This window comes from Portunus trituberculatus, chromosome 28 (assembly GCF_017591435.1).
Source record: "Portunus trituberculatus isolate SZX2019 chromosome 28, ASM1759143v1, whole genome shotgun sequence".
NCBI lineage: Eukaryota > Metazoa > Arthropoda > Malacostraca > Decapoda > Portunidae > Portunus > Portunus trituberculatus.
The window spans coordinates 9,678,643-9,691,055 of NC_059282.1; the positions used below are offsets into that span (position 1 = coordinate 9,678,643).

The following is a 12,413-nucleotide window of genomic DNA, read 5'->3' on the forward strand; positions in this document are numbered from 1 at the left end:
TGTTCAGCCTACGTTACCCACACCATCCGTATTTCCTTGAAGACCACGAATTTATTGATCAGCCTAGTGTAAAATAATATTGCTTAAAATCCCCTTGTAATGACCTGTGTACTATTAGTCTATTGCCAACATCACCTCTCAGCACCAAGCAGCCTCAAGAACCAATTCAGACAACACACACACCCATACACCATTCCATATGGAAAAAATAAATAAAATCCATTACCAATAAGAAAGCAAGACAATCAACACATACACACATTCACCATTCCACACAAGCTATGCCCAAAACTACTTCCAATCCAGTCGCTGGCAGACAGCGCCAGAGAAAGACTCAGCATCCACAATCCATCCCGCATCCATCCACTCATTCAACTATTCCATACTCACAATGCTCAAAATGCCTCTTCAAATCCAACACTTGCCGAGACAGACAAGACCAGATAGAAAACTCGGTGTGACAATCTACACCTCAGCCACAAATTTGCACCTCAGCAGCACCAGCAACAGCAGCAGCAGCAGCAATAACAACAAGGAGTTAAAACACCAGGCGGTAGAGAATATGGAGGCTTTAATCAAACACTGTAACATGCAAGTGCGTTTGAGAGGTGTGCATAACCTATCACAATTTAGTATGTACATAGAAGGGGCACATTCTAGCAAGACTCACAACTCATAGCGTGTAGTAGTAATAGTAATAGTAGTAGCAATGTTATGTAGTAAAAAATACAGCATGACGATAACCAATGAGACTGTGGTATTGCAGGAAGTACTGTACTTATTAATGTGGGATCCTGCAGGGGTTTAGGGGGCACCAGGGAGGGACAAGGATCAAGGAGCTGGTGTTGGGATGATGGTTAGGGAGGAACAGGGGACCACGGGCATTGTACAAAGAAAATTTTAAGCCTACAATAATTTTTTTGTGTGGAATCATTCATCCTAATCCTTGTTGCAGTGTGTTAAGTGTTGCAGCAGCCAGCAAGCCTCTACTATAGTACTAGTGATGCACTCCTCTGTACACACAAGGAAACACTTAAATAAAACTTGTAAGCAGTCTCGCAAAACTCACACACTTGACGCACTCAAACCACGACAGTCTGGTTCACTGCACGCACATACAGGCCAGGCTGCCATGTCGAGACAGACACACACACACACACACCAGTCATCCTAGACTGTACACTGATACTACTACTTGACTCCTTGTTTTTTTTTAAGCTGCACCTGCAAATACACCTGATCTAAGGATGATAATGATTTTAGTGCTCATTGTTTTCCCTTCCTCACATTTCTGCAATTTGCTTGATATTTTTTAATATAATATTTCATCGCTTATTGCCACAATCTTTTATCTAGCACCAGGGGATAGAGGAGGGGCAGGGGCGAGGAGCAGGGGAGGCAGTGATACATTAGTGCAGGGGTAGAGGGGCGGAGGGGAGAGGATGGCTGCCGGCTAACCGAGACCAGCAGCTTTGGTTATAAAACATGTATGTATAACTGTGACCGGCCTGAGACAGAAACTGAAAACATATTGCTCATCAGTTGCCCACAACAATTAGACTAAAAAGAAACACACACACGCAAGAACAAACCCTCACTTTGGAATGTTTGAGACTGGGAGGGGCAGGGGCAGCATAGGAAATGAATGAAAGGAAACAAAATATAATGAAAATGGTCTGCGTAGCACTGGTCATTAGTTAGAGATGGATGACACACCGACAGAGACCAAGTGGGTGGCGGCGGTACAGACACCAGTAAAAAATATAACATTAATGACAGTGGCAATAATGACAATTGGGTATCTTTAAACGACTAAATGATATTTTCCCACAGAAGCACCACCAAGACACCTCCAACCCCACTTTCCATAGTAATGGCAGAAACAAACTTACAAAATACAAGATTAAGAGAAAAGATAAAGTATACTCTCTCCACAGAAAACCTTCAGTAAAGATCACTATCAAATACACACAGTTAAGGTTACATGGCAAGAAAAGATTCAACAAAAAAATAAGTAACAAGATGTAGAAATTACTTAGTAACCATGTGAGGCAGTGTTACTTAAAGAATGAAGGGCAGACTTGGGGAAAGGTGTGAGGAACAGACAGGTAAGGAAAGGATGAAGGAAAAGGAGGAAAGGAGCAGCAGTAGATACTTTCAGTCTTGGATACTGAGAGAAAAAAAATCAGTACTTTCACTTCCCCAAAAGTTGCAACATTTATACTAGACAACAGAAGCCTAAGGAAAGGAGGCAGGGAGTGGGATCAGGAGGCAAGAGTTAGGTTGAGGTTAAAGCTTGTCATCTACAAGTGACTAGGAGTGACCCAGGACTGGAGAGGTGGGATGGGGAGGTACAGAAGGGTTAAGGTGGGGGAAACAAAGGCTGAGTGAGGAACGTAGCATAGAAGAGCACGCGAGAATAGCATCAGAGGGGTGTGGCTGAAGATGAAAAGCAAGGTAACCGGCCAATACTATCACTACCACCACCACATTGGCCTTCCCCACCACGACAAACACCAGTGCCGTGGATCACCACAGGATTCCGAGAGCCCCAAACCCACTACCTGACCAACACGTCGCCTCACAACTCGAGACATGACCCTGTGAAATATGCACCCCTTGGAACACTGAGCGCACTAAGGAGGAATAAAAGCAAGTGGCAAGCTGATGATCAAACCAGACATTGCATTGACAGAAGGAAGGAGCCAGGGATGGGATGGAAAAGTGAAAAGGGTACTTAAATGCAAACATTAACCAGCACCTTTCAAAGTGACCACTCAACGCATGGGTTACAACATCATTAAGACAGGATGTGGGTTAAAGGAGGCTTTTTCTTTCTTTGTGGATGTGTATTATTCCATCAGCCATTTGTATACAAGTTTGTCGGGTATATGCATCCTCCACTGACACAAACGCGCACACGCACACAGACAGACACATGTACACACACACACACTGTACACATTCGCTGAAATCATGAAAATAGTGATATGGGTCCACATGGATCCAACAACACATGTAATTCAGTTCTTAACACTGAGCACTGGGGGTAGAGAAAGGAACATGGGAGTAAAGTTAATCCACCTCAATAAATAATCTCTTGAGAGCATGCAAGTAACACTGAGGGGTGGAAAGGGAATATAGGGACCAGAGGGTGAGGGTGATGCTGTGGTGAGGAAGGGAATGAACTAAAGCTGTAGAAATCAAAATAACCGGGTAAGAAGAGGTTAGGTGTCAGGAGCTTAAAGCATAAGATGTGAACTGCACCTACCTAACACGCAGGCTTCAATCGTGTTCCTGTATCATTACATTACAAGACAATAAATACACACATCGGTTTCTTCTATACTTGTAAATGAAGCGTAACGGAAAAGAATTGATGAGGTGATGGTGGACTGCCTCCAAAAAAAAAAAAAAAAAAAAAAAAAAAAAAAAATGCAGCAATAACAACTAAACCTATCAATAAGCAGGCACAATCTATATCAATGTTTAATTAAATAAAACTCCTGCTTGCAATGGAGGTACAAGCAGGTATTCCTAAGCTCTTAACCTTCTGGAATGATGAAGTAAGAAAGGAATGGTCATGTAGAGACAGGAAATGGGAGCCCAGGTGATGGGGGAAGAGGAGAGGATGTAAGGTGAGGTGCATGGGAGGGAAATCAAGTGAAAAAGGAGGTGAAGGATGATAGTGGGAGGAAGGGAGCAAGACACACTCGCTACTCTCTCTCTTAATCTCTGTCGCACACACAAAAATGAGTGGGAGGAAATAATGGAAAGGTGAGCAATCAGCCAGCTTCTTGTGTGTTAAAGGTAATTATTTTTTGTGCATTTTAACGCTTCAGTACATCAAAGACCACTCTTGTGTATATATGCGAATGTATGTACGCTAGTTTATGCCAACCAATAGTAAATCATGCTGGTATCATTTCTCCCTTACCTATCATATAATATAAAGGCTGATAAATTATAAGAGAAAACTTACACAAGCACGCACACACACGCACACGCACACACTTCAAGGTGGGATATGGCATTGGTACAGGATTGCATGAAGGGAAAACAGGGAAATAATATACTTGCATCTCTATCAAATTAACAAGCAACTTCTGTGTCACACTCCAGTTAAGTCTCTCCTCATTGCACATTGAAATTTTCCTTATAATTTCTTAAAGGGGGTGGTTTAAATAACTGGTATACACTTGACACTGATATCTTGAGAGGGGGCAGTGGCTGAGAGAGAGAGATTCAAGGTGGTGGCTGTGGTACTCGTGGTGGATGTGACGGCGGAGCTCCAGAGTGTGCAGGAGTGGTGGTTGTGGTGGCGGTGGATGTGGTGGTAGTGGTGGTGGTGGTGGTGGTGGATGAAGACACTGGGAAAGGGCAGGGAGGGATGGGAAGAAGAGGAGAGAGGTGGCGGTGGCGGTGGTGGCATGGTGGAGGGGCAGGGGTATGGGAGGGGAGGGTCACCACATCTACCACCACTTAGCTCACATCCTGGTCCTCCACATCTTGCACCTGTTCCTTATCTCTCTGCTCTCCCTCTCCGCCTGCAATGGAAGAGGCAACATTACCCTCCCACATCTCACCATCCACAGCCTTCCACACACATGCACACTAAACCAAAAGCACTACAGAAAATACCAAAACTAAATCTGTATATACATTTTCTTTTTTGCATCCCTTGTATTCTAAATTCAAACAAAGCAGGAGCAGAGAAAATATTGAAATTAATCCCACTATGCAAAAAAAAAAAAAAAAAAAAAAAAAAAAAAAAAAACACTTTTCTTGCCACTCCCTGCACAAAGTTGGTCTGGAGGGATAGTGAGGCTCCAAACATGTATTTCAATTTCCAACAAAGCATCAGCAAACAAAAGAATACTGAAACTTAATTTGTGTCTGATAACCACTGCAGAATCCAGGAATGCATCAGATTAACAAACTTCCTTGCCCCTTTTTCTGGTGGGAGTAGTGGGATGCCAAACACTCCCACCCCCATGAGGGAGGAGGAGAAGGTACAAGAAAATAACGCTGCATTTCAACTACACACATTCTTGCTTCTATATGAGGTATGACCATGTTGCCATGAACCAATGCTATACCACAAATCCATGACAAAAGACTAGCCATGCACAGTATATACAATGTTTCTTTTCCAAAGCCCCAAATGATGAAGGTTTTGAGTCTTGTCATGAGTGAGATGTCTGGGAACTCTTCTCAACCCATCCTGTGTTCTGATGGCACATAGTGAGCCAGTGACAAAAAATGCATGAACTCAAAAGATTTAAGTCAACTGGACACCTGAGCACAACTGAGAACATATGAATAACAGGCTACAATCAAGCATTCCAGTCACAGCACTCTAACACAGGTTCATATCTTCTTAACGCTAACCAGGTACTGTCACCTGTCAGGCAGCAGCAGCCACACACTCACGCAGGTCATGGTATCAATGCTACTCCCCAGATCATTTACTGCACACATCCAATTTCAAAACTAAAACCATTTCACTTGATTTTTACGACTATTAGGATAAAATTTAAGCAGATATATATACTTAGTAGAATTTGATTATTTTTAAAAACTGTAGGAGGAAAATTTGAAGAGATGAATACTTATAACTATCAACCTTATACAGAATGAGTATATCATATTGTACAAAGGTGCATTAATGAGTCAGTGCTGTAAGTATGAGCTGCCACGAGGCACAGTAACCCATAAAGAAGCATTAATAAATTAAAACAAAAGCATGGCACTAAATGAAGGCGGCCAGCAGGTCCACTGAGCCCAGCATTACTTTAGCATCCAGCATCTTACCCAGCTTGTTCACCCACTCACTCCTCCACAGCACTCACTCTGCACCGCAACACATCACACTCACCAGCTCCTGCCCCAGACTCACTTTCACCCTGCATATCTGAGGTCCATAACGTAAGGTTGTCACGCAGCAGCTGCATGATGAGGGTGGAGTCCTTGTAGCTCTCCTCAGACAAGGTGTCCAGCTCAGCAATCGCATCGTCAAATGCTGCCTTGGCAAGCCGGCAGGCCCGCTCTGGGCTGTTCAAGATCTCATAGTAGAACACTGAGAAGTTCAGCGCCAGACCCAACCTGAGGAACACAATGGCTCGTTTGACATACGTGTTTACACAAAAGATTGCCAATGGGAGCATAAAAGTTGTAAATAGACTACAATAAATACTTGATCCACTGAAGGTACACCGATTAATTGTTCTTATTATACTGAAAGTTTGAAGAGGTGATACTGTAGTGGTAAACAAACTGAATACTGATAACTACTATACCTAAACACAAATACCCTTAAACACAGGAGGTACCCCAAGAAAGTACCTCCTTTAGCCAATAAATTCCCATGAAAACCCACACAATATATATATATATATATATATATATATATATATATATATATATATATATATATATATATATATACATACACATACAGTAAAAGTCCTTAAATCCGGAACCTTATAATCTGAAAAATTTGAAAGGCTGAGTTAAATATGTAAAAGGTAAGAAATAATAGTAATAAATATATAATAATAATAGCCGAAACCGAACATGTCATCACCGACATTGAGTTTAACACAAACTCATAAGAGAATAATATTTGGAGGTATTATAAAGTGGTGTTGTATGTTTCTGTAGGTGATGTGCGTGCATGTGTGTGTGTGTGTTGCGGAGTCCTGTTATCTGCGTGGGTGATCCAGCTGGTGTATGCTTGACGCCGGTGACGTGATTGGCTGGCGTATGATGTTGGAGGCCTTCCTTTCTTTTTGTTTCCCTGAACCCCATGACTTCCGGATTTCAGGACTTTTACTGTATACAGGTAACTCGATTTACGCGTGTTTGATTTATGTATTTTTGTTATAATGCAACCGAAAAAATATTATAATTAATTTAATTTGCGCGATCGGTTTACTTATACGCAATTTGGTCCAACCGTATTTTCAAACTGAGCACCAGACGCAATTTCAAACCGCGCCAGAGAGTTCCACAGTTGGCCAATAGGTGGGAGCTCCACTCTTCTCGTGCCTCATTTGCAGTTTGCCAGCACTGAGTACAGATGGAATCTCTTCAATCTGCCTATAATTAACCAAAATTACCCCAAATGTCCTTCATCATCATCTGCATGTAGGGTTATTTTTGATATGTGGATTTTTGATAAACTGGTAAAGCTCAGAGGAAGATGGTGACTGACTGTGGTGTGAGTGGTGAGTGTTATTTATGTTTACATATTCTTTGTTTTGTTGTTTTCTCTTATTATTTCTTGCTTTTCCCTTTACTTTAAATACACTTCTAGTATTTAGAATAGTAAATAATAAAAACATGTTAATTTAGCCAAATAAATAAGAGTATTTTGTACAATTTTTTGGGACCACATCCCCACATCCCCCTATTGTCTATTGTTTCTTATGAGAATTACATGTTTGTTTTACATGAATTTTGATATTCGCGATGCCTCTTGGAATGCATCTATCACGTAAATTGAGTTACCTGTATATATAAAATAATACGATCAAAGTGAGGGAAAGAGAAGTGGTTACCTGATGGGGTGTGTGGGAGGGAGCTCAGTCATGGCAATATCACTGGCTGCCTTGTAAGCCACCAAGGAGTTCTCAGCAGCTGCCTTCCTGTCGTTGCTGGTGGCAAATTCTGCAAGATACCTGTGGCGGGGAAAGAACAAAAAACATTATCTTCAATATTCCTTATATCTTGGAGAGAGAGAGAGAGAGAGAGAGAGAGAGAGAGAGAGAGAGAGAGAGAGAGAGAGAGAGAGAGAGAGAGAGAGAGAGAGAGAGAGACTTAATTTACTTTCCTGATCAACTGATTTGAAAAGGGGAGGTGGTGGCATAGTGGATAAGGTGGTGAGCGTGGGATCAGGAAGATGTCCACGCGTAGATTCGAATCCCACCACTTACAGCCTTAAATCACTTTGCCATTTGTCGAGTGGTTTAAAGTTACCTACATATCACCATGATACCCAGGTTCTAGGTGGTTACGCTCAAGATGAGCTTGGGCGGTGATGTGGGCCCTAATATGGCTACCACTATAAATAAAATTGCCTTCACCACTAATGGGCGGAAGCTGAACAGCGCTTCCCATACACTCTTCAAGTGTGCCTACAGGCACTATAGCCTTACCGTAAAAAAAAAAAAAAAATAATAATAATAATAATAATAATAAATAAATAAATAAATAAATAAATAAATAAAAAAAAAAAAAATAATAATAATAATAATAAAGAAACAGTGGTATGATAAAGGGAGTAACTATCTTTTAATATAGGCTGTATAGAACAATGCAGGAAGTGTGAGAGAACAAACAGTGCACAATGGTGATAAGGAGAATGTTAGTTCCTGTGGTACCACTGAGGACACTGAGGCCAATCGCCGCTGATAAGACGAGTGATAGAGTTATCAGGTGAGCAATGAGTCATGTGGTAGTAGTAGTAGTGGTGGTGGTGGTGCAGGAATGGGGTAGGAGTGTATTAGGCACAAAGATCAAACAATGTACTCCCAGACTTAACAATAACAGTAAAGACAATGACTATAAAATGGCTCTGTTTTTTCATCTTCTATATTACTGATGCTGAGGAAATATGAGGAAATGATAGATCAGAAGTGTATTCAGCACAAGGATCAAACAATGCACTCCTAGGCTTAATGACAACAGTAAAGAAAATAACTATAAAATGACTGTTCTCCTCCACCTCCTATAATAGTGATGCTGAGGAAATGCTACGTCAGGATAAATTAAGCATAAAACATCAAACAATACACTCTAAATCTTAACTATAACAAGGACAATGACTATAAAATGACTGTTCTCCTCCATCTCTGCTTAGGAAATATTATGTCAGGATGTATTCAGCATAAAGATCAAACAATGCATTCCAAATCTTAACAATAACAGCACTCTGAACGTTAACAAGAAAGACTGACCATAAAATGATTCTCTTCTCCTCAATCTACTACAACAGTGATGCTGAGGAAATTATACGTCACAATATATTCAGGATAAAAATCAAGCACTCTAAATCTTAATAATAGCACTTTGAACATTAACAATAAAGACAATGACTATAAAATGACCGTTCTCCATCTATAATAGTGATGTTGGGGAAATGATACCATGTCAAGATATATTCAGCATAATACAGCAAACAATACTCTAAAATCTGAATAATAACAGAATAATAACAGCACTCTGAACATTAACAATAAAGACAATGACTGAATGTTAACAATAAAGACAATGACCAAAAAAATTACTGTTCTCCTCCATCTCCTATGATAGTGATGCTGAGGAAATGATACCACATCAGAAGAGTATCAAGCCCAAAGATCTGTTGAGTGTACTACTTCAGATGCTTAACAATTACAGTAAAAGGTAATGAATAAGAAATTAATGTTTTTCTTATAGTCCTTAGTGTGTTTCCTTTCACTATGGTAAGCAATAGCAGTTAAAAGAAAGCGGATAAAAGAAAAGATTCACAATTTTTGACGGTAAGAAAGTTAGTAATTAGTAAGAGATATGTTAAATGAAAGAGGTAATGGAAAGACCAGACATAAGTACAATTCATGGGGGCTAAGAGAAACAGCGGACCATGATTAGGAAATGTAGGAAATGCCCGTTCTTTTCCCAGTGAAGTCTTATGGTGGGGAGGTTTTAGTAGAGATGTTAAATGAAAGAACTAATGGAAAGACCAGACAGAAGTACAATTCATGAGGGCTAAGAGAAACAGCGGACCATGGTTAGGAAATGTAGGAAATGACATCGTTCTTTATGGGTTCTTTTCCCAATGAAGTCTTAAAATGGGGAGGAAATGAAAGGTCAGACAAATAAACAACCTCAGCAGCTTAACAGTAAACAGTACAATGATAAGGAATTTACTCAAGGTTTTTCCCAGTATAGTCCTTTCCTGTCAAGATGAGGAGGAAATGGCACTACGTTGTTTTAGCATTCTTTTCATAGTATGCTTTTGAGGTGAATTAATGAGATGATTAGACCTTTCTCCTCTCTGTCTGTCTTTCTCAGGCTAGATCTTTCTCCTCTGTCTGTCTGTGTCTTTCTCAGGCTAGATCTTTCTCCTCTGCCTGTCTGTCTTTCTCAGGCTTGATCTTTCTCCTCTCCACCTGCCTGTCTGTCTGTCTGTGTGTATTTCTCCTCTCTGCCTGCCTGCTTGCCTCCCAGCTTGTCTGTCTGTCTTTCTCAGGCAACTTAAGACAAATCCACATCTCTTGAACATCAGAACCACCAAGTTTATTCCACTGGTTCTCCACTTCATGGTTACCTTTTACACATTTACTGAGTATTCTAAATTTGCAGAAGACAAAGCACACTAAAAGGTAAGTCATGATAAGCAGAGATAAGCAAACTCCCTCCCACATCAAATGCATCTTTATGGCAACCTTCAGATAATTCACTGCTTCCAAAGACAAGGAACACACTCACTAACTCACTAACACACAAAGGGGCAAGATAAGCACAAGTACACACACTCCCCTCTTACCACTATCACCTCTTATCAAGCTGTCAACAAAAATAACCAAGTGCATGGAGACCCACTTCATAATTGTTTCTTGTGGAAGGTTATATAAATGGCTCTTCTAATGGTCCCCACATACAAGTCAATGTATAGCATTTCACCCTGCCGCTAATAAAAAGTGCAATGAATCAAATGGTAAACATTCTTCATGGTCTCCTACTGTAGCTTTTCCACTGTTTTTCTACACTATAGTCTGTCTACTCAAAAGTGGCTCCTGGGTCTCAATTTGGTATCCCAAGGAATGCACGGTTGTCAGAGCTTGAGGAAAACCATGAATTATTCTTGTAATAAGTATGTTTATCAACAGGAAACAACTATTATTCTTATCAAATCAACTACGTTATCAATAAGCTACAATATGTTTTAAATCCAGGAGCCATTTTAGAGTACAGACTACAGTAACTCCCACTCTCCTCCCTTACCTAGCTATGCCCTAACACTTCAATCTTCACCACCTCAGCACTCTCAGCCTCTCAAAACCCAGAGATGATAAACCTAAACCAGACAACTTTCCTCCACTCGTGACACCTCCACAGCAAACCCAGGGCACCAATGATACACTAGACTTCTTTCCTCCATCTATGACACTTCCACAGCAAACCCAGGGCACCAATGATACACCAGACTGCTTTCCTCCACCCGTGACACATCTACAGCAAACCCAGGGCACCAATGATACACCAGACTGTTTTCCTCCACCTGTGACACTTCCACAGCAAACCCAGGGCACCAAACACAGCAAAAAGTTCCTCTCACACTAACAGCCTCACTCGCAGCCCTGGGGGAAGCTGAACAGTCGCCTCACCTGTGGTAATCTCCCTTCATCTTGTAGAAGAAGACACGGCTTTCCCCTGAAGAGGCTGTGGGAATGAGGTGTTTGTCCAGTAGCCCCAGGATGTCTGAGCAGATATCCTTCAGCTCCTTCTCAACCTGTCACACACAAGTAAAGTCCTTCATTACTCGAAAGAAGAGAAACATTGATGGTATGTTAGTTTCGTTGTGAAGAGAAACATAGGTGGTCTGTTACTATCACTGCAATATCCACAAAGTCTTGGATTACTCAACAGAGGATGAATAACCACTTCAACTCTATTCCTTTTATGACACTATCCAATTCACAGTATTAACTCCTTCAGTACTGGGATGCTTTTTGACCTGAGTTCTCCCTCTCTACTCATCTCACTTACACCTAATCTCCCTCTCAGCTCATCTCACTCACACCTAATCTCCCTCTCAGCTCATCTCACTCACACCTAATCTCCCTCTCAGCTCATCTCACTCAAACCTTATTTCCCTCTCAGCTCACCTACCTCAACTAATCTCCATCTGCTCACCTCACTCACACCTAATCTCCCTCTCAGCTCACTTCACTCAACTATTCTCCCTCTCAGCTCACCTCACATCTAATCTCCCTCTCAGCTCACCTCACTCAATCTCCTCCTCAGCTCACCTAACTCATCTAATCTCCCTCTCAGCTCACCTCACTCAACTTATCTCCTTTTCCTCATCTCACTTACAACTCATCTCCTTTCTGCTCACCTGTGTCCTGTAATTCCTGATCATCTCCAGCTTCTCCTCCCACCCTTGTTCTCCTCCTTCTGCTCGATGGAGGAGATGATGCGCCACGATGCTCGCCGCGCACCGATCACATTCTTGTACGCCACAGAGAGCAGGTTCCTCTCTTCCACTGTCAGCTCCACGTCCATGGAGGCCACCAGCTTCATGGCTTCCACCATCTCTGTACACGGAAGAATTGGTGGCTTCAGCATGGAGAGAATAATTGAAGACAGGAGGGAGTTGACAGATTGAGTAAGGTGCATATACACAAAGTTATAATGAAAGACCT

The 12,413-nt window shown here is 41.4% G+C and overlaps 1 protein-coding gene across 1 annotated transcript in view; it reads right to left on the reverse strand.

Moving 5' to 3' along the window:
* Window positions 1–553: 553 nt before the first annotated feature.
* The window catches only part of LOC123510272 (14-3-3 protein epsilon-like), an 18,287-nt gene continuing 6,427 nt past the window's right edge, over window positions 554–12,413 (reverse strand). Inside the window, 6 exon segments of the mRNA XM_045265258.1 lie at window positions 554–4,547; window positions 5,879–6,105; window positions 7,563–7,682; window positions 11,373–11,497; window positions 12,107–12,145; window positions 12,148–12,305. Coding sequence (XP_045121193.1) covers window positions 4,483–4,547; window positions 5,879–6,105; window positions 7,563–7,682; window positions 11,373–11,497; window positions 12,107–12,145; window positions 12,148–12,305 — 734 coding nt within the window. The 3' untranslated portion in view covers window positions 554–4,482.